General features: G+C 36.0%; 2 protein-coding genes across 3 annotated transcripts in view; one reads left to right on the top strand and one right to left on the bottom strand.

Annotated features, from left to right (window-relative positions):
- Positions 1-8,381: 8,381 nt before the first annotated feature.
- On the bottom strand, positions 8,382-8,910 carry LOC113238409 (60S ribosomal protein L28). Its single transcript, XM_026475241.1, has one exon. It carries the CDS (start codon positions 8,838-8,840, stop codon positions 8,421-8,423), a length of 420 nt encoding a protein of 139 aa, XP_026331026.1. The 5' UTR covers positions 8,841-8,910; the 3' UTR covers positions 8,382-8,420.
- Positions 8,911-9,782: 872 nt separating this feature from the next.
- LOC113238256 overlaps positions 9,783-22,530 on the top strand; it is a 52,742-nt gene continuing 39,994 nt past the window's right edge. For both annotated transcript variants that reach the window (XM_026475074.1, XM_026475067.1), the window contains exons 1-2: positions 9,783-9,901; positions 14,496-14,638. In XM_026475074.1, coding sequence (XP_026330859.1) covers positions 9,810-9,901; positions 14,496-14,638 — 235 coding nt within the window. In that variant the 5' untranslated portion in view covers positions 9,783-9,809. The remainder of the gene's footprint in view (positions 9,902-14,495; positions 14,639-22,530) is intronic.

The raw sequence follows: 22,530 nt of genomic DNA, 5'->3' as shown, positions 1-22,530 counted from the left end.
TTTCAGGGTTCAAAAATAACTGATCTCCCTTTATTTTACTATTTTGTATCTAAACATCACATTGAGTCAATAATTGTTGGAAATGATACCATATTTTCGACTCTAAATCACGTATATTTGTTTTTTTCAAACAAACCGACGTTTCGAACCCTTTGCAGATCACGGTTGACTGTGTTAAGGTGAGGTATTTGATCGCGAATTTTGATTTTAGGAGGTGAGATGTGGGGGAACCACTCGCGCGTCCCGCAATCCGCTTGCAGAAAAATTATATGTTTATCGCTGGTTTCAGAGCAGTGCGGATTTATCTGCGGACCGTCCACGCGGAGCACGAGAATACGTGTCGCGTTAGAACGCCGTTTTACTGTGACGCGGATTGTTCCGTACGGAACACGCTCCACGTGAACCTGTATTCCGTAAATATCCGCACTAAATTCAATACTCGATTTAGAGCACAGCGTATGGCCCGTAGGCGGGCAGTCCGTACGGACCGTACGCACAGCCGTGAAACCAGCCTTAGCATTTGACACAGATCGTGTAGTTAAACTGCTGGGCAATTATAAGTCTTGGGATAAAATGTGAATTTAATAACTGTAAGGCTTCAATTGAAACCTAAAATTTAACAAGCTCTGTCTGTAGAACTGTGCAAAGTTTGAGATATTTTCTTCTTAAATAATTCGTTTTAGACTTTCAGCCTGTTTTCTTTACATCCTATCGCGGAACAAATTTAGACAATATCTAAGTAAGTGTATAAGTTAAAACAGTTTTTCTCCGCCTATCATCCAGTGATTCTACTTAATTGTCAGTCGTCGGAACTGGGGTGTCTACCCGTTCTCCGTCCAAAACAATTACTGTCAAATACTTGACCAAATTATAAGAGGCACGATGCGAATGAAGCTTTATACTTGACATCATCCCTTATTTTGGACGAATATTACTCTTTTATTTATTTCGACTCATCCGTAGAACAAAGATCTATATGCAAGACTACTTGTTCTCAGGACATAGTACATTTCGTTCGTTCTTCATCGCTGCGGATGTCAGATCGACGGTTGCTCGATTTTATATTTCTGAAATGGAATAAGATATATCGACCCCTCCTACATAAAGTATCATATGTCGAAAGTGCCAAGTTTACAGGGGAGTCTTTTAAAGTTCTGAATTCACTGAAATAAGCCTAACACGTGACTTAAGCATTTCTCAGTTTTATTCGGCGAAGTTCGTTACTCACATAGAGTATCATAAAATCCTAGATATCGTTTAGATGATCTATTAGATGATAACTCTATGTGAGTAACAAGGTTTGCCGAATGAAACGGAAAACGCTCCCCAGTAAACTTGACAATTTCGACATACGATACTTTACGTAGGAGGGGCCGATATAAATTCTCTAAACAGCTTTACGTACGTAACATACTTATTCTCTTTTCGCTATATAATCACATCGGACTCAGTTCTTCGGATGAGTCGATTTATTAACCTATAATATACTGACAATTCAATTATATTGACAATTATATTAATGAATTACTTAATCTATAACATGAGCGCATCTTGAAGCCGCATAGGTCTCCCCCACCTCTATCCATCTGGCTCTGTCCCTTGTCAGCCTAGTCCCATAGAGGTCCAGCTTTTTTTTTAAAGTAATCGGACCATCTTTTCAAGAGACGACCTCTTTTTCTCTTGACATTTTTTCTTGGTAAACATTCTATTACCTTGCTGGTCCACTTTTCTACTCTTTCCCTGTACATGTGGCCAGTCCACTTTAGTGTTTCGCTTTTTGTGGTGACATCCTCCAATTTAGTTGTTTGTCCATTGTGAGGGAATAAATTCTGATTCGAATATGGAGTTGTATAACTTGGTTAGAGTCTTGACGGACGAATGTCGGACAGAGAACGGGACTAGACCATGTAAAGGGCTTTGAACGTTGGTTTGTTTGAAGAAAACAAATTACGTGATTTAGAAGTAACAACTAACAATCTCTAAAACCTAAGAACTCTATATCATCAATTGTTTCATGAAATATATGTACAAAATATTTTAAGTATATCAACTTAGTTATGTAATATAAACTTTAATTTAATTATTACTAGTCATTACGCATATTTTAATTATTTTAATTTAGTTTTATAATACTTTTTATTTATAATGTAACCCGACAATGATAAATTAGGTTGAATTTTACTTTGACTGCTTAATGTTGAGTACTGTACAAGGTGCTCTGTTAATCATGAATAATGACGTCTTTATAGTCATCTCACTTGCGCATGTTAAGATGTCTGAACGAGAAAGGCAAACTTTTTGTGCTATCTTCGTGACAAGTCTTCTGTACTTTTCTTTAGAAAAAAAAACGAATAATAATAAGTCCAGGCAGTATTATCTATGGCTCAAGTCCATGTTAGATAGAACTAAACAAAAAAACACTACTTCAATAAAAAAATATTCTCAAGTAATTATAAAACATTTCGCGTAATTTTGCAAAAATATCTATTTACAGAACTTTCTATGTCTTTATTCCTAGAATCTAATCGTGGTAGACATTTGTAAATAAAGAAATGTGTATGTTCCTTAAACCATTTATCTATTTAAAAGTTAAGTAAAATTAATTTCTGAATTAATTTCATTAACTACTTATTCTTTACATTATTTAATTTTAGATAATAAATTGTTTGTTATTGGTTTTAACAAATTACCGATTTATTTTTATGCTAAATTATGAATTAAATTTTTGTATTGTCTTGACAATAACTTATGTGCCCACTGCCTCGTCACCTTCGAATATCATTTTGTTTTTCTATTAAATGAGATTAAAGAAACAAAATAATAATAACTAAATGTGTGCCTATAATAGAATATGTGTTAGATAGCTAAAATTGAAACTATAAAAGATAATTGTAAAATATATAAAACAAATGCGTCAATAACTACGAGCTTGTAGAATGTGTGTATTCATTAAGTAAAATAAATTAATTAAAAGAATATATATGTGGTAAAGGGTAATTTTAACCCAATGTATTGTCAAATTTAGGATTGTTACACAATATAATGTAATTAATGGAATTTTAAATGTAGTGGGACTGTAAATGTATTGTATTTTTTTAATTTATTATAATCTGTCGGTGTATTTTCGTCCACGTAATGTACAGATCTAACTAAATATTGATTAGAATATGTTGAAATACGTTAACGGTATGGCGTGTTTACACAGCGTCGACTGCCGCCTTTTCGGTAAGCGAATACGAGTCTTCGTAGCCGAACGGTTACCATACTGGTCTGCCACGGTTCGATACCTGGACCGGAGAAATATTTGTATGGCCTTCATTTATTTCTCTCGTGAGTTTGGGTGTAATTTGTGGTTGTCTATGTGTGTTTCCATGGCACGGAGATTTTCTAGAGCGGAACTATTAGTGTATGCGTTATTATTACTATAACGCGGCCGCCGACACGTTGACACTTGTTTGGTCCACAGTCGCTCCCCGAAGGCGACCAAGTCGCCCGATTCAATCGACTGCGACAGGTTAGGTTAGTTAGGTTATCGACCTAGCGTAAATACGCCATTAGAGCTGTATTTTAATAACCAATGTGGTAGTAGTAGTTTTGACTTGCGGCATGGAACTAGCACAATAAGAATGTCAAAGAATATTTACAACCCTTTAGAAAACTTGTTAAAACGAAACACCTATTGGACCAGCAAGGCGAACTATGGCTTAAACCATCTCCTTAAGCTGAATTTTTATAACGCCGGAACGGAAGCGAATTTTTGTAACGATATTGTACAACATAGCGTAACGAACTTTATGGTCAATTATGGTATACGTACAAACGTAGATACGAGCCAAACTACGTCATATACACTAAATACGTCACGCGTCTTCCGCGGAATTCTCGCGAATGCTCGAGAATTCCGCAGCTGCCATCGGCGACCCTTGGTGAATCCGCTGAAGTGGCGCGAAGGCAGGCGCAGTGTGACGTCGACGAAATACTATGCTCGAGCATTCCAGGACATTGACGCTTCCGTTCCGCCGCAATGTACATTGAGCCTTACAGATCACCCATTCTATCACGAGTGAGACACACAATGATTATATATTTTTTTATTCAGATTTAAAAAAACTTACTTTTACTTCAACAACTAATATGATTAAGAATATAAATGACCTGTACAATCCTGACAGATTGTAATAATGCAAAACATATACATGCATGCCATTTATATTATGCACAAATATTGTTGTAAATTTTCTTGTATTGTGCCTTTCATAAAACATAGGTTTAATGTGTGTGCCTTTCTGTTTCTACGTCTTTTATTATTATGTACCTGAGTTTTTTGCTGCTACAGTGGTAGAGGCTAGAATCTGTAATCATGACTTGTTCATTAAACAACTTTGATAAAAATAGTGTTCCACGCCAGTGGTAAAATTATCGATAATCTATCGATATTATCATGACCCTGAAAACCAAAATATTTTCAGTGTTTTTTTTTCAAAAAACCACTCGAATAAACTATGTGTAGTTATAGAAAGTAGTGTAAATGGATGTGTAGTAAAATAGCTATTAGAATAAAGATCATGTAGAAAAATAATTCGTTTTGTGCAGAGCTGTTCAGTCTGTAACCACAATGATAATATTCGATTTTTAATTTGGATAGCTTTGCCATGTTATTTGTTTACAAATTTACTAGTCCATCGCTAACTATACACAATATTGTTATGGTCATGGTTTCATGTTAAGTTCAATTTACATTATCGCTGTATGGAAGCGAATGTTTATGACTGTAGCAAAATGTTCTTTATTATGTAACGTACAAACTCACACACGAGCCAAAAAAGTAGTAGTCGCAATGGCAGTTGAGTCTCAGTGGAATGGTAGTAATGGCATATTCATTCATTCGTACAATTGCTAACGATGTTGCCTTACCAAAATTACCATGGAAATTACTACGTATATCTTAATTTTTGACTCCTTTAAGCAGCCATTTAGTATTCAAATTAAATATTTATAATATTAATACACTACACCATCGACTCGCCATTGAAGAGTAGAATACCAAAAAAAATCAATGGCAGTTGAGTAGTAGCTCGATGGCTTGCCACTTATTAGCCACCACTTCAAACTTTTAGCAGTTCAACAGCCTGCCATTGACACTCTATCGACACACAACTGTGATCTAGCTCGCGTCTAGTTTGTACGTTACACAATTGACGTAAAGTTTATTATGCTGCGGTTAGTAAAACAGCTTCCATTCCGTTTCGCAGCAATGTAAATCCAGCCTAAGCGTCTATATTTAAATCCACTTACGTGTCGTCGCGTACCCTCATTTTGATTTCGTGCGGTGTTGGTTACAATGAGTTACTATAACTCATTGTAACCAACCCATCATATTTACTAAAATACCGGAAAAGAATAAAAGGTCATGCAGTGGTTGGAAATCTGTAAATAGTAATAATCACCAATATCTAATGCTGTCCGCCTCAAATTCAGCTCAACATTTGATGGACTTAAGTCCAACATAAAACCTAGTCTGAATTTAGTTGAGTAGGATTGTTAAGAGTAGATATTAAAGCACAAAGGAATTTGTAAAGTAAAAAATCGGGCTACTAATATTATAATGCATTTGTGAATATATTCTGTCCCTATGTACGTAAAGTAGAATTTTCCATATCGTGCCACACCTCTGTTTTGTGCATATCACATTTTATTTGCTACAAATTAATTAATTGTAAAGATTTTTTTTGATCTGTATTGTAAATAATGTACACTGAATATTTATAAAATATAAATGTACTTACCTAATTATTTTATAAAATATTTGAAGCACTTGGATTTACATTATAAATATAAAACGTCGATTATGTTGTATATTTTTTAAACTAAACTAACTTGACAAAGTCAAAAAATATATTTAACTTGCTTTTACGGATTTTAAGGAAGTGGCCATGATTCTGTACAATATACACGTACTTTACCTGGTGATTAAACTATATAATCTGTATAGTTTCGGTGGTGGTTTCCACATCAAACTGTATTAGCCTTAGAGAAAAGGCAAAAAGACCAGTATTGCAAAAGTTGAGATACTTCAATTTTGTTACTGACTACAGCATACCTGTGCGCGCATGTCATGCTCGTGTGACATCACATCACTTTCAAGAAATCTGAATCACTTGAGAATCTTTTGTGGTCATGCTAGTTCTGCTGGAGATCTTTGGCGTCTAACTTAAGATTAACATTATTATTATCTGGCATATAACGGACAGTCTACAAAGAGATTACAGTCTAGCGTACAAAAGGTCCGCTTTTGTAATTTTTTGCTCACAAGCATTGACCAAAATGTTGTAAATTAATAGAGGGCTAGTATGGTAAATTACCACCTAACCTATACTTTAAAGAACACCTCTGTCCAGCTGTACATAGGTTCATGCAGTATAAGTACATAATTGTGTACTTCCCTACTCAAAAAATATGATCTATATAAAAAGCCTTAATTCTGAACTTGTTAAATTAGTTTACGTTTAGGAGACAGCGCATCAGAATTGACACCAATGTCCACTTATTTATTAAATAATTGTAATGTGTTCACATTGTTAAAAGTGTAACTGTTTATTATAAAAAAATACACTGTAATAAAAACTTAACTCATTTTGAAATCATGTATAAAGTTGTTTCTCAGGCTTATTCACAATAAAAGCATTATGAGTGCTAAATTTTGAACCATAGAGATCATTTGTATATTATTATTGTTTTTAAAGTTATAACGTTTGAATTTTTTGCGTCGTTAATATTCCTGTATATGTGAATGTTATCTACAGGCTTTTAAACAGAAAATATCTTCTTCATCCATACATTTAAAACTTAAGCCAAAAGATATATTTTCAAGGTGTTCTGAACAAGAAGGGAACATAGTCCATAACGTTATTTATTCCTGAATAGACATCACAAGAATTTATTTGTACTTATGGCACTTTAACGTAGTAGATTAAGTCAAGAGTGATGCAAGCAGAATGCCATGAACTTAAGAGGTATCTAACCTCAGATAAAGAGGCTTTAGTCGTAACATAAATACATATACATTCCACTTCTCTTTGTGATATGAAATCGTGTTTTTTTTAAATAAAGAGTTGATACAAATACTTTGCGATTATTATTTTAATCACATGAAGCATGACACTGCAACGTCATAAGCGTAAGGTGCATAGAGTTTAAATCAAGTGTCATACTAACTTTCTGGTTATATACTCGATGCATTTAACATACTCATCATCCTCTTTTTTAGAAATTTTGTGTTAAGCTTCAGTGGTTGAACATGTGGGTGTTTGACATACAAGGAGGTTGTCTACAGGCCCTTTCTTACCCAAAATGGCAGCCAAGAAATCTGTCATTGCTCCTTAGGTGTTGGACTTATTATTAACTTATACTTTAATGTTAATTGACTAGCTATTGGTACAACTTTAGGGTATGCAACTTATTAGTGATGCAAAGAGATATTTTATATGACAAAATTAACAGCATTAGAATATAAAAACTATTGTGACTAATAACTTCTTTTATAAAGTACCTGATAAAGTAATTGTTGTGTCTTATGTGGAAGCTTTTAATTGGCATCTTATTAATCATATTATTTAAATTCATGTTGTAAAAGTCTCTCTAAGCTCCCTTAATAAAATAAAAAAATTTAACAGTGCACGCATGAATTCACGCAGACATGACAAATACTAAAGAAAACACAAAATACTATGTTAACTTCTATTTCCAACAGTGACAAACAAATTATCCCAGCTTCTATAAAAGTATTTTATTTTATTTACTAGAGAACCATGATAATTATACAAATTTTAAAATGGCTTGGACTCAAACTTGAAAATTCCCTGTGCGATAAGCACCAGAGCAACAAACTTTGCTCTGGGGCACTTTCTAAGAAACCTAACTAGAAACTATTTAGAGAAATTTGTTTCCCAAGTTGGTGTTACCAGAAATCGAATCTGGGCCTCCTTGCCCAGTGCCACTAGTGCTAACCGCTTGCCCATCCAAATATTCGACAACAGACTTTATGATTAAACTAAAACATCAGTGGCCCATTACCATCTCTTTATATTTTAATGTCACTTAAAAATTGTTTTATTCACTCTAAACTTAAATAATAATAAATATGTCACTGAAAAGATTTTAATACGACAGTTAACTTATTTTAAATATGAATCCATCATTTTCAAATTTTCAAACTGTCCCAACACTTACAGAATGTCGTTGCAAGATATATAAAACTATCTTTGCTCAAATTTTGCCATCAAAATAGCTCGTATTGACAAAATGGATATGCAGTTTTGCAGCCTGACAAAAGATTTGAGCAGGTCATTTTCAAAAGTGCCAAGAAATAATAGAAAAAAAGAGATTTTGAATTTTTTTTATTGTCAGCTTACATACAAAAGTTATTCCGACTTGGCTGCCGCGGCTTTAGGTTTCTTCGCCTTGATAGGCCTTTGGGAGCGGAGGATTGCTGATGCGCGACGGAGTGTGGCCTTGGTCAAATCAGTGCGGTAGTGATTTGCCTTCAGCAGTCTCTTTACCTTAAAAAGTGACCTCCTTGCGCCGGCTTTATAGGGACGACGCACTGCATTCTTTGCGGGCTTGTTAGTCGCCTTAGCCTTCTTGTACACTACGGTAAAACCTTTCCTGTCGGGATTCTCCACCACGCCGACCGCCTTCTTGTGGATTAGGCCGTTGTATCTGTATGAGTTGAGGTTAGTCACATTGTTGGGCTCTTTACTAAAGGGCTTCTTGATGTTGCGTTTCTTCACGAGGAAGGCATTGTTGTTGCGAATGATCATCCAGTTTAAATGAGACGACATTTTTGCAGTTTTATCGTAAAAACTACAGAAAATACAACGTGCTCACAACGTGGCCGTAGACAAAAGGAAGAGGAATTTTGTCTATGGTTGCTTAAGCTGTCAAAATTTGACATACCTAAGCATAAATTTAAACACCCGATTAATATTTTATATTTCAGCATTTATTTACCCAATTTTAGTTATCAAATTAACACTAAGTTTAGATCCAACAGCCCATACAGTACAATTAACTTAAAATAATTAGTTCTCTATGGATTAAACAAAGGCAGTAATAAAACACTAAATATCATTGAAGGTGGATAAATAAATTTGAAAACAAATGTATTATATTTATGTAATAGCATTATCATATCAATAGCGAGTAAGTTGCATGTCAAAGCAAAGATAAGTCACTAATATTTTTTTACTGACTCCATTCATGGTACCCTTTCTATTAAAGTAATTTTCAGTATAAAGCTTTATATATTAAAGCCATATTAAAATTAAAAAATATTTCCCATGTAAAATTAAAGTATACCTACCCAGTTCAATACTTCAAAGTATTCGTCAAGATTCTACTTAGTTCCCCATTAAATTTTTTCGCGAAATATTGACAACACTAAATTTAAAAAAAACTCAATTATATATTGGAATTTGATCATTTTTGTTAATTTTATATTATTTTACGGTATATAAATTTTCTCAGTTTTTACGCAAATTGTTAGTAAAATAAACACGTATTTGTTAAATATTGTATTTAGTTTCTTTTTCTCAAAATGGCAATGTTCAAAACGGCACTATGGTGATCTGTCAAAAAACTTCCAACTGCAATCTGAAATTGTCTGGGACAAATTCGTACTGGTTCTTGTAAATTACTTCATAGTTCTCTTTTGTATTTGTAATATTTGTCGTATTAAATGTAGTTGTTTCGTGAAATTTGTATGTGTTTTGTGTACAGTGCCAAATTTATGTTTTTCTATTATTGATATTATGAATAGGGCTGATCATAATATAAACAAAGATATGACTGATCCTGAACTGATCGACGTGGATGTCATGGATTTTTCTGATGACCAGACGTGGTAAGTGGCCTGGCTGTTGAAAAACTTTCCAGGGCAAGACCTGTGATGTGTCCCCAACACCTACGGTTTTTGGGTCAACTTGCGTACGCCTAATTCGTCGACATTTCACTTTGGCATCATTCGGCATTTATAAAGTCCAGTGATTGAAATCAATCACTGAATATTAATAATGAAACAAATGCTATGCAACTGCTAATTAGGAGATAACAGCTTAAAATTCTCTATGTAATACATTGTAGGTAGGTAAACAGACAATTTATTATTATGTTATTTTTCTTGTTGTATACATTTTATATCTAGCATATATAGTAAATAGGCACTACATAACTTATTGAACACATACTATATTTTTAATGTTAAGCATTAATAAGCCCTTGATATAAACCTTTTTTTATTAAAAATTGCTTTGTATATTTTTTGTATGAGAGTCATTACAAAAGTTGAAATTAAAGGGCAACATAGCTCTTTTCAAGGACACTCACATAGTCCTTCAAAGGATATGTAAGCCAGTGCCTACCATGTAAGTTATGTTTAAGCCAATTTGCTGTGCATAGTCTGACAAGTTTACTTTAGGTTTATAACTTCAAGGTCAGAATTAACAGACATGACCAATGTGTATACATGTAGAATAACATGGACCTGTGCCTATAGCATAAATTATGAAGATTTGATGAATAAATTGCTAATGTCCCTGTTCCTCCCATAAAGTCACGAATTTCTATAGTTACCAAATTTCTTTTCCCGAGGGAGGAATGTTAAATAAGGAAATACTGAAATGAAAGTTCTCACATAGACATTAAAACTTTTTAACTATGACTCATTGCATATTATAACATCATTCTTCTGGTCATACTTGGTGCAACGGGCTTGTATCCGCAACTCGACGACAAAGCGCCTATTTTGCGTGTTCTGGTCATATCATTTTAAAATAAAAACCATTGTACTCTTATTCTTTAGCACGAAAAAACTGACCATGAGCTACTGGTTGCATTTTGTAAATCTGCTTAATTACATTTCTGTCGCTATTACTTGATGGCTGATTTTATGTGAACTCTTCATTTAAAACATACAAACTTCTTTCCAATGCAATAGATTCATGAGTGAGTAAAAGAACTATGTTGTACAGAGAGACATAATGAATTCTAGAAACACATAAATATTGTGTTACAATAGTTTAGTTATAGTTTTCATTTTATTGCGAAAGAATTCAACATAACATAGCATTTTAGTAGTTCCTATTGTTATCTGTCTTATTTTTGGTATAATCGTAAGGTAAATTATTTGAATTGACATATCATTCGTATTGATTTATTATAATTTTAGGTATTATTGTAAATGTAATACTTTGATAAAATCTTTTAACAAATAAAACATCAATTAAATGTTCCAAGCATGACAAATGTTTTAGCTATTTTATTAATTTTAATCTCTGATTTATCAGCTCTGACACCAATTTCGTTTTTATTAACATGACAATGTTTACATGAATATTGATTTTTTTTAAAGTGTAACCATCCAGTATATTATTTGTTTATGATGCTTTTTTATACTAGTATCTCTACTGCTACTGAATTGCAACTGTGCATATACCAATGATTTTTTAAATATCAACTGAACTAAATAGAACATGAGTAAATATACTTTGACTAGTTTAGGAGACAGAATCTCCAAATTTGGTACGCCTTATTTTATATTTTGTGCTACATTATATCTATAGCAATAAAATTTTGTTAAATAAATAATAAAATTGCTGCTCTGTACTAATTATAAGGCAAAAGTGTTAATAAAGATATTATTATTATTATTATACTATACAATATTAAGTTTTCAAATGACTGTAATTTCGTTTGTAAAAAAATAATTCTGAAATAAAACCAGTGTCCCTGCCACTTGACCCAAGCAAAATAAACTGTATTAGTATGGAAAACGAAATTATTGGAGCTGAGGTAATGTCGACTCTTAAAGAAATGAAATTAAGTAGATATCTGCCTTCTCTTGTGGTAATTTCCCTATGAAAAAATAAAATCCTTTTTTACTGATCACAGCAGTATACATAAAATTTTTTTTAAATGTCCCATACGCCTTTTCATCTAACAGTGGCAATATAGTGAAACGGCTTTTAAGTCTCAGGGTGATGGTGCGCAGTGGTAGTGCCTCTCAAATCTTTGCGATTTACAGCTCTGAGCTGCACTGCAACTGTTTCGGTTGGACAGGCGTGTCGCTTACCGCCAGGTGCATGATTTGTTCGGACAGGCGGTGTGTCGCTTACCACCAGGTGCGCAACTTGTTTGTCCCGTCACTTGATATCATAAAAAAAAATGCTGCCACCAATACTCGAATCTTGTAAAAGAAGCAACCATTCTCCAAATTGGCTGCCACCGACCCAAAGCAATGCAATACATTATAAGCAATCATAATGTAATTAAAATTATCCAACAAGATTGTGCGGAATGCTACTTAAAAAAGGCTCTAATTGTTTTTGTTGGTATTTGTTACTTCACTTTATAATTGGCATGAAAACGAATGTCGCACAACTATTCTGAACAGTCGACATTATGTAATGATTTTGTACATCGCTGCTAAAAGTGTAATAACCAGAGATCCAAGTATATTTACCTAAGCTTCAAGGAAGTAATATAATGAATATATTATATTCGACGACCTGCTTGGTCGAATGGCTTGCACACCGGTTTTCGTGATGTCGCCATCTGAGAGATCCCGGGTTCGATCCCCGATTGGGAAAATGTAGAAAACTAATTTTTCTATATTGTTTTGGGTCTGGATATTTGTGGTAGCGTCGTTGTTTCCGATTTCCATATTTCTGCCGCCAAGTTCCGGTTTTTAAAGGTAAGGGGTGCTGGTGAAATTACAGGCACATGAGACTTATCAACTTAATGTCACAGAGTGACGGGCGCATTGGCAGTGCCCCTCAGATCTTTGTGTTTTAAAGCTCTGAGTGGCACTGCAACTGTTACAGACAGGCGTGTCGCTTACCATCAGGCGCACGACTTGTTCGTCCCAACACTTGGTATCATAAAAGAAACTTAAGTTACTTTGAGCAACAATGTGATGTTTAATATTTTTAAAAAGTCGCACCCAATAAGACGACCTTGGTGGCCTATCTGTTGCACTATAGGTACTGCGGAGATTCCGGGTTAGATTCCCGATTGAACCATTTTGGGAAATGAATTTTTCTAGATTGGTTCTGGTCTGGGTGTTCTGGAAAGTGAATTATGTTGCTCTGGTACTCGTAACACAGGGGATTCCCTAGATGGAGGCAATTGGTGTAGAGGGATGTAAACCCATAGCCTTCTATGACGTCGTACAATGAGTTGAACAGCGCATTCTTCTCGAAATAGAATAGCATCATTTATTTCTTTATATCCCATTACATAATAATATCATCACAACTAATATTATAAATACAAAATTAACTCTGTCTGTTACGTTTACACGCCTAAACCATTGAACCAATTTTGAATTTTGGGATGGGACCTAGGAGATGGACATAGGCTACTTTTTGTCGCGAAAATAAATCTTAAATAGGGTGAAATAGGGGATGAAAGTTTGTCTGGAGAACTTATAAAGCGATGAAAATTGATATAGTACTTGTAGGCTACTCGTCGTACTTATTCTAAGTAGGCGAAGTCGCGAGCCCTAGCTAGTAATGAATGTAAAATAAAGCAGTATGACAAAAAATATAAATAGTCACGACCAGTGACGGTGTGGTAGGGAAGAGTAAAAAAATTCCACTTGTCCCCACCAGGGTGGACAGCTGGTGGGGACTAGTGGAACAGGCCGAAATATTGTCTATATACATATATAAAGACATTAAATAAAATTTAAATTACAATTTTGTCGAAAGTAATTCCTCTACACTATAAAATTCATTATCCAGGTTTTGAAAACATCTGATAAACATACTTGTGAAATTAAGTCTGAATTATACAACGTGAAATACGAAATCCTAAAAAATTCCGAAAGCAATTTTAAACTTTTCTGTATTCACCTAAAACGAAAACGGAAGCGGATGCTGAAACAGAAGTGTAAATACTGTAAAGATCTCAACGAAATAGTTCCAAACAGTGCTTGCCTTTGGTTTCATAATTGCACTATACTGTTGAAAACGCGTGGTTTGCCGCTAAAATATACACGCGCGCGGCTGAGATCCATCGCGACCGTTAGAAATTTCCAATTAAAGTTCCGTTATACTTTTATAGCTTCCGCAACTTTTTGCGGAAGCAGAAACGGAAACAGATGTGAAAAAGCGTGCGGCACTTCCGCAGTTGCGGAAGCAGAGGTCTCTTGCATCACTAGTAATAGCTCCCTCCATTCCAGAATTTTCTTGTGTATTGTTGAGGCGTAACTAACAAATGCTTTGCTACGGTAGTTCATTTAGAAGAAGTGCTCTCTTCTGATCAGTTGTATTCTCGCTGTTTTCAGGATGTATGGTAATGGTTTCTTCTATACTGACAACTCAAACGTCGATGTCAACATCATAACCCTTTTCCAGGGGCATCCGGTTAAAGAACAATACTAAATAGCAAAAATCGGTGTCTAAAGTTTCTTTCAAATATATTTTTTTTGTTACCAGGCTGTACAAGGTCCCAGATGACTCTGGTGAGAAGATCGACATTGTGGACTGGAGCGTCTCACTCGATTGGCCAGTTTACGACGACGAAGAGTATCTTAAGACAGAGAGAGACCTTTATGCCATGCTTGATGAGATCCTTAAGAGTAAGTTTGCTTTTAATTTTTTTCATTACACTTGCTCGTAAACCGTGTCATGACATGCAAGCAAAGTCGACCGTAATGTTCTAAATTATGCTCACGGGCTTTTTCATTACATTACCGTCTCACGGCGGTAATACATTTTTAATTTTATTTATATTGTACTTCTCTTAAAGATTAAGTTTTTATGCTCAAAAATGTAAAGGTATTTCGCATAAGCTTCAAGAAAAAAAAAACTAAACATTTGCAATTTGACTATAATTTATTGAATGTATTTTACCATTTATAAAGCGACATCTCTTGTCAACCTCGGTAGATGTAAAGGTACCTACATGCTGATTATCTCTCGTCTCGAAATCGGGTTTCGGAGCGAGAAGATGAACTTGATTTCTACTTCATCTTTCTAATTTGTGAGTTAAATCAATTATTGTTCCGATTTGAAGTTTCCGATCGGCCAGTTGTGAATCGCAATTATGCGCCTCGACTCGGAAGAGTTTCCGATCGGGAGAGTTAATCTAAATCAAGCTGCTGGTTGAGTAAAGAAAAACTTTCATAGATTTCTCACAGTATAAATACCTGTAACAAACTTATAGAGATATTCGTAAGGTGTATATTCTCGATGTGTGTAGTTCGATTGATAGAGCTATTGCCCTAGATTGGCAAAACACACAGGTCTTTCAGATCGATGGAATTTTTCTTTGTGTTGGAACTTTGTGTTAATAATACTCATACCAGTCACAATAGTTAATATTTGTTAGTCACATTAACTACAAAACGAAGATGACAATTATAGTAAATGAATTCTAGCAAATTAACTGCCTTGATGGCCGAACGGTTACCATGCCGGACTGCCATGCAGAGGTCACAGGTTCGATTCCCAGGCCAGGAGAAATGTTTGAAAGGCCTACATTTATTTCTATCGCGAGTTTGGGTGTAATTTGTGGTTGTCTATGTGTGTGTCCATGGCACCCGCGACAAGAAGTGTCCCTAGTGCGGGGCAATGTTGAGTATGTGCGTTATTATTATTATTAATTAACGAAACTAAATCAAATTAAATCAAGTTACAAATTTTATTAGTTACGTACAGTCTAGGGGCACATCAAGCTTGACACTTTTGGTTAGACTATTCAAAGTCAAAAGTCAAAGTTCGTGCGCCCGATGGTAAGTGACACGCCTCTCCATAACAGTGGCAGTACCACTCAGAGCTGGAAATCACAAAGATCTGAGGCACTACCACTGCGCCCGGCACCCTGAGACATAAGTTGACAAGCCCCATGTGCCCGTTCACCAGTTGTACCAAACGATTTGATTCCCATTTTGCCTCAAGATTAAAAATATACATATTATTCGTTACTTGTCAAATTCCCTTTTTTCCAGATATAATAATAGTTAAAAGAAATCGTTCACACGTAACGTAAACAAAACAATAGCATTGATTACTCCCATGTTTCTTCCGTCTTAATATTTCCAATTCAATTGGTATAAACAACGCTCGTAACAGCTCGTTTGCTTCACAATCAGCTGAGCGTATCTACGCACCTTTTGTCTATTGGACTAAAACAAAGCCATAATTGAAGCATAAGGCGTGCGTTTTTCGCCGTCATTACAATTGAAGCATTGGGTGTAACAAGGGCGTATCACGTAAAAGTGAGATTCGAGAAAATTCAAATTAAGTTTTAATGTCTTATATCTTTTTAATATCTGTATATAATATGACTTTTATGAATTCGCTCTTTTCAGACATTTTTTACATTAAAATAAGTTTATTTAACAACTGCAGGTGGTAACGTGTCCGAAATTCAAACGCACATTTATAATCTATGCCACAAGGGCGGAGTGGAAGGTTCCTTCTAAATGAGTGAAACTTACGCCATCTGAAAGGGAGATCGAAATGACTTTTTGTCACAAGATACTGGATAGTTTTTACATGTTTTGATGCAATAACATCAAAACGGGTTTTGGGTGCCGAACGTCCTTGTTGTTCCCAATGCTTCAATTCGGTTTATAGTAAACATTGCACTATCGGTAAGTCGATTATCTATAATCTCCGAAAATTTGTTACAGTGTCGATGTTTTTAGGGTCAGTATCTCTACCGTGTAAAATATTTGTATGGGTAATTCAGGTAGTCAGTACAAAATTAGTGTAACCCTATTATTATTTTTTTCTGTGATATTACTTTAAATCATAGTTTCCCAAAGTGGTCCCGACATCGTCAGCGCTAGAGTCCTAGGGGCCTCGGAAGCAATTGGTTGATGCTGTCCAGGGGGTGCTACCGCATTTGAAAAAAATCTGAATTATCTATATAAACTACACTACATACATATATATTTTCCTTGTGATTTTTTGTGTTAAGTTAATATAAAAAATACGAGTTTTCAATTATTTTTTGTGGTGACCGCATTGAAATTTGTTTTATCTTGCTTAAGTGAGCGGTGAGACAAAAAGAATGGGAATGATACTAAAGTACATAATTATTTTATATATGGTTGCTATTTTCATGTACAAAGAATCGTGTAATAAATGAAAAAAATCGAAAAACCTAGTTTAAAGTTTAAAACCCTAGAACTCTAAAGTCGCGTTAAAAATGCATGACTCAATAGTATTGGCAATTTTAATAACACGGATACAGTGACATTTACTCAATGTTGCAGTACCCAACTAAGTCAAATGTTATAACGAAACAAAATCAGTCAGGGTCCACCGTCTAGTCGTACTTAATAGACCACGGTCACCCAATACGGCCATTTCTGATACTATAATACTGCTGTATATCTATTGACTAACTATAACTCTAGACTTAAACAGTGTTGTCGATAAAACTGTGGATAGTGTTACGATGCTCTTTATAGATAATGACTGACATACCTACACAAACTCAAATAATCCTTTATTTCATAAGTAGCATTCCCTTGAAATCGTCACATTTATAAAACTCTACTACTTATTTGTAGGGCAGATTCCCCTGAGAAGAAAGAGTAAGAGACTCTAGGGGTTGCTCTTTGTGAATAAACATTGGTACGACTTTATTATTTACAATATCGTCGGCTAAATTCGTAACCTCGTAACCTCCTTTAATGTTGAGTAGGCACAAAAAACAAGTCGGGCGAACATGTCGTGCTCCTAGCGTGCGTAAGCGATCGACACGGCTGTCCATAACAGTAGCAGTACCACTTTAATTCGCAAAGAAGGTCACTGCCACTACGCCCGTCACCCTGAGACATAAGTTGACAAGTCCCATGTACCTGTAATTTCACCAGCACCCTTACCCTTCACGACATTACTGCTTGGCGGCAGAAATCGGTAAACTGGCAGTACTTCCCAGGCGAACTCTTTCTTTACAAGAAGCTCTACTGCTACTTAAATTATATGACAATATATGATTATATACCTTTATTTTATAACTAAAAGAAGGTCTACAAATTGTGTTTATTATAATCTTTAATTGCTCGACATTTCGCTTGAAGAGTAAAAAAGAAATTTCGTCCAAAAACGGAGTTCAAATTTTGCCGTTTATTTCAAAAATCCATAGATAGAGACAATTTTCGATACATAAGTTACAAGTGAGCAATTTTATTTAGTTTAGGTATCACCTAGATTAACTTGCACTACTAACCTTTATTAAAGGTATGTAAACGTATAATAATTTTACTGTTTAAACTGCCTCCGTGGCAGTGTTGGGCAAAATTTAATTGTTCTGGCAATTAAAGATTGACAATTGATTAATTGTTAATTGCGAAACAGCAATTAACGATTGATCAATTGTTAGTTGCGAGAACCGCAATTAACAATTAATCAATTGTTAATTGCGGTTCTCGCAACTAACAATTGATCAATCGTTAATCGCAAATATCTACAATTAACAATTAATCAATTTTCAATCTTTTCAGTGTTTTTGATTAACAATTAACAATTAAAACTGACAATTATGATAAATTTATAGGGCATATGGGGGTGAGTTAGTCCCGGTTGGGGGCCCCGGTTGGGATCCCCGGTTGGGGGCCCGGTTAGGGGGCCCTGTTGGAAGCCCCAGTTGGGGGCCCCGGTTGGGGTGCCGGTTGGGGGCCCTGTTGGGGTCCCCAGTTGGGGGCCCCGGTTGGGGGCCCGGTTGGGGGCCCCGGTTTGGGGGTCCCGGTTTGGGGTCCCCGGTTTGGGGGCCCCGGTTAGGGGGCCCCGGTTTGGGTGTCCGGTTTGGGGCCCCCAGTTTGGGGGCCCCGGTTTGGAGGCCCCGGTCTGGGGGCCCCGGTTAGGGGGCTCCGGTTTGGGGGCCCCTGTTGGGGCCCCGGTTGGGGCCGCGGTTGAGGGCCCGGTTAGGGGCCAGTTAAGGGGCCTGATGGCTCCGAACCAGGTCCCCAACCGAGCCACCCAACCGCGGCCCCCAAACGGGCCCCCAACCGGGGCCCCCAAACAGGGATCCTAAACCGGGGCCCCCAAACCGGGGGCCCCAAACCAGGACCCCCAAACCGGGGCCCCCAAACCGAACCCCCAAACCGGGGCCCCCAAACCGGGGTCCCCGAACCGGGGCCCCCAAACTGGGGGCCCCAAACCGGACACCTAAACCGGGGCCCCCTAACCGGGGCACCCAAACCGGGGACCCCAAACCGGGGACCCCAAACCGGGGCCCCCAAACCGGGACCCCCAAACCGGGGCCCCCAAACCGGGGCCCCCAAACCGGGGCCCCCAACCGGGGCCTCCAACCGGGCCCCCCAACCGGGGCCCCCAACAGGGCCCCCAACCGGCACCCCAACCGGGGCCCCCAAGCGGAGTTCCCAACCGGGGCCCCCAACCGACCAGAAATGATTTTAATTGCAAATTTAATTGCAAGTAAAATCAATTCAATTGAAATCAATTGCAATTAAAATCAATTGCAATTAATATCAATCGCAATTAAATCAATTGCGACGCGTCGCAATTGATTTAATTGCAATTGATTTCAATTGAATTGATTTTTTAATCTGATTGAATTATTGATTGAAATTTAATTGATTAACGCCCAACACTGCTCCGTGGCCGAACGGTTACCATGCCACGCAGAGGTCCCAGGTTCGATTCCCGGGCCGGGAGAACTATTTGTATGGCCTACATTTATTTCTCTCGTGAGTTTGGGTTTGATTTGTGGTTGTCTATGTGTGTGTCCGTGGCACCCGCGATACCGGGTTTCCTAGTGCGGGATATGTTCAGTGTGTGCGTTATTATTATTGTTGTTGTGCGTTTGTGATAGTCCGGCGCGTATATGTAAATAAAAGGTTATTTAATAAGATTCATGTGTTTAGCTTTTTTTTTTTGTTTAATTTTTATACGGAATAAATTTATCTTTATCTTTTTATCTTTAATGTGCAAGAACTAAATGGGTTACTATTATAGATTTTTGACATCCAAGTATGCAGAAGCTATAAATAACACTTCAGTATAAACTATTTGTTTCACTATAGTTAATTTGAAAGAAGTTAGCCAATCGACTTCATTAAGGGTGAAACCATCAATGGCGCACATTCATCGAGTATAATATAACCAGAAATAGAGACGAAATGTCGTTTAATTTGTTTGAAAACCATTCTGCCAAATCATTACTGTGACAACTGCATTCCGATTGGCCAGCCCGAATTAGAAACAATTGACAGGTGTCGTAAATTGTGTCACTTCAAATTGACTAATTTAATTTGAGTTTTGCTATAATGGACGAAAATTGCAAAATTACGCATTTAATCACCGATAAAATGTAATTCCGTTTGTTTTGTAATTAGATGTGCGGTTTTTTCCCCACACCACCGAATGGAACGGCCCCCATTGTTAGAGATATTATCTTTATACCTTATATTACCTTTAACCTTTAGTATAAATATTTTGTCATGCATTTGAACCTAAATATTTTGATAGTATGGTATAAGTAAGACGCGCCATCAGTTAGTTTTAATAATGTACACCATTATAACGTATTCACTATACGAAGTAATAATTTAAAATTAACGCCATCTGTGTTTTGTATATCGTACTATCATAACAATACGTTCATTTCCATGTCATTATCGTTTTAGCGGCGCGGGCGCGTTGTCGATTCTGAAAATACTGAAAATCGATTGACTGTCGACAGTCGGTCCTTGACGTGCAACACTGATTTAATAATATAAATAGCGGACATCACTATAGTCTGTTGATCCAATGACATCGGATACGCTTCATAAGGGACGAACCAAGATCAGATTTCCATGTCTACACGCGTGTTGTCGCCTCGGTTTTACGCTTATCATTTCTTTGTTTGCTTTATTTATACAGTTATGCTATATTTATATAGCTGTGTCTTTTTGTACGTCGATTTAAGAATTTATTTACAGTTAATTGTATGACAAATATTGTTAATTAAATATATTCCATTATCAATACGAAATTGACAAATTGATGGTCAATTTGAAAACTCAAATGAAATTCATTGAATCGTAATATAGTTACCGTCTAATTGTGACGTCATACCTTTCATAAAATAACTTATTTATATAATAAACCGACCCTAAAAGTTCGTGGTATTACATCTATTTGCCAAGTTTTATTGAAATCGGTTACCGGTAAATGCGCGAAACAGGATTTTTCCTCTAGTTTGCCCCCTTAGAGGTGGAATATTTTCTTCAAATTTAAATGGGACCAATATTGAGATGCCCTGTTTTCAACAAAAATAATAATCATCCTAAATCGGTTGACAAATGCTGGAGTAATCGCGTACATACACAAAAAAAACTGTCTATTTACTCTCTCGTAACTGTTTTCATAAAAAAAAAGATCAAATGGTTCCTAAGACAGTTTCCTTATATAGTTTTGGAATTTTCCATGCTGTTCCAGTTAGAAAAAACACTCCAAGGTGTGATACGTGGTAAAAGTTAGATTGATTTTCGTATTGTAAGATCTTTTGGAACATACGTATCACAACTTACTTACATCTTTACGTATTTATTACACTCCTAGCTTCGAAGTTGTAATTACACTGAAACTGGCATTTATAATGATTATTATTGAGAAACACAAATTCCCATGTTACTTCTGTTACTAATTATATACCTTATGTCTAAATGGTTAAGGCAAAACTTTTCATTGATTTATTAAGTACGGCTGCAATATATAGATACAAAATATAATGAAATAAAGTGTCAGACAACCACACTAATTACCTCAAAGTATAAGAATCCACTGTACTGTGAGCAACCAAAGCGATGAATTTGATTCTGTGGCACTACCTAGACCCCACAATAGCCAGACCAGAACTATGAGGAAAGATAATTGGTCTTATCGGGAATCTCATCCGGGACCCCCTAATTTAGCGCCCTTAGTGTTAAACTCGGCCACACTAACCTAACCGGTTAGGTTATGTCTAAAATCTTCCTGTTAAACTTTTAATTGCAGTAGTTAACCGATGAACGTCTAGTAAAATTAAGTATCGGAACAGGTATAATATATTTATTTAAACTTTGAAAGAAACACATGGAGTGGATAGTACCTTTTGAAATCTCGTACGAATTATTGTACTGTATTTTGTTTTATTAAAATCACTACTAAGTAATAAGTAATTTTTTTATTAAGTTTAATCGTTCTGGGATTTCAGAGGATCTCTATACGTATTACTTGAAGTTTAGGTAAGTATACTTTTCCGGCCTCTACTAATAAATAATCATTATAGAATAAAATACGCCACAGCCGCACAATAGTCCTAATTGTATTTTATTCCCATTATGTCGTAATGTTTTATTTATCGTTAGACGACTGTTGCGTCTAGCCTGTTCCCATATCCTGACTATCTGTCGTGACTGTGTCGTGGACGTTTATTTTATCGTTGAACGATTATCGTGGCTAGCTGTTCCCAATAGGTCGTGACGACAATTTATCGATTCACGGCAGCTACTTTATCGTTTGAAGT

Source organism: Hyposmocoma kahamanoa, unplaced genomic scaffold, assembly GCF_003589595.1.
Source record: "Hyposmocoma kahamanoa isolate Upper Pololo Valley unplaced genomic scaffold, ASM358959v1 103, whole genome shotgun sequence".
NCBI lineage: Eukaryota > Metazoa > Arthropoda > Insecta > Lepidoptera > Cosmopterigidae > Hyposmocoma > Hyposmocoma kahamanoa.
Note: the sequence above shows the minus strand (reverse complement) of the source record. Positions and strands in the feature narration are given on the sequence as shown.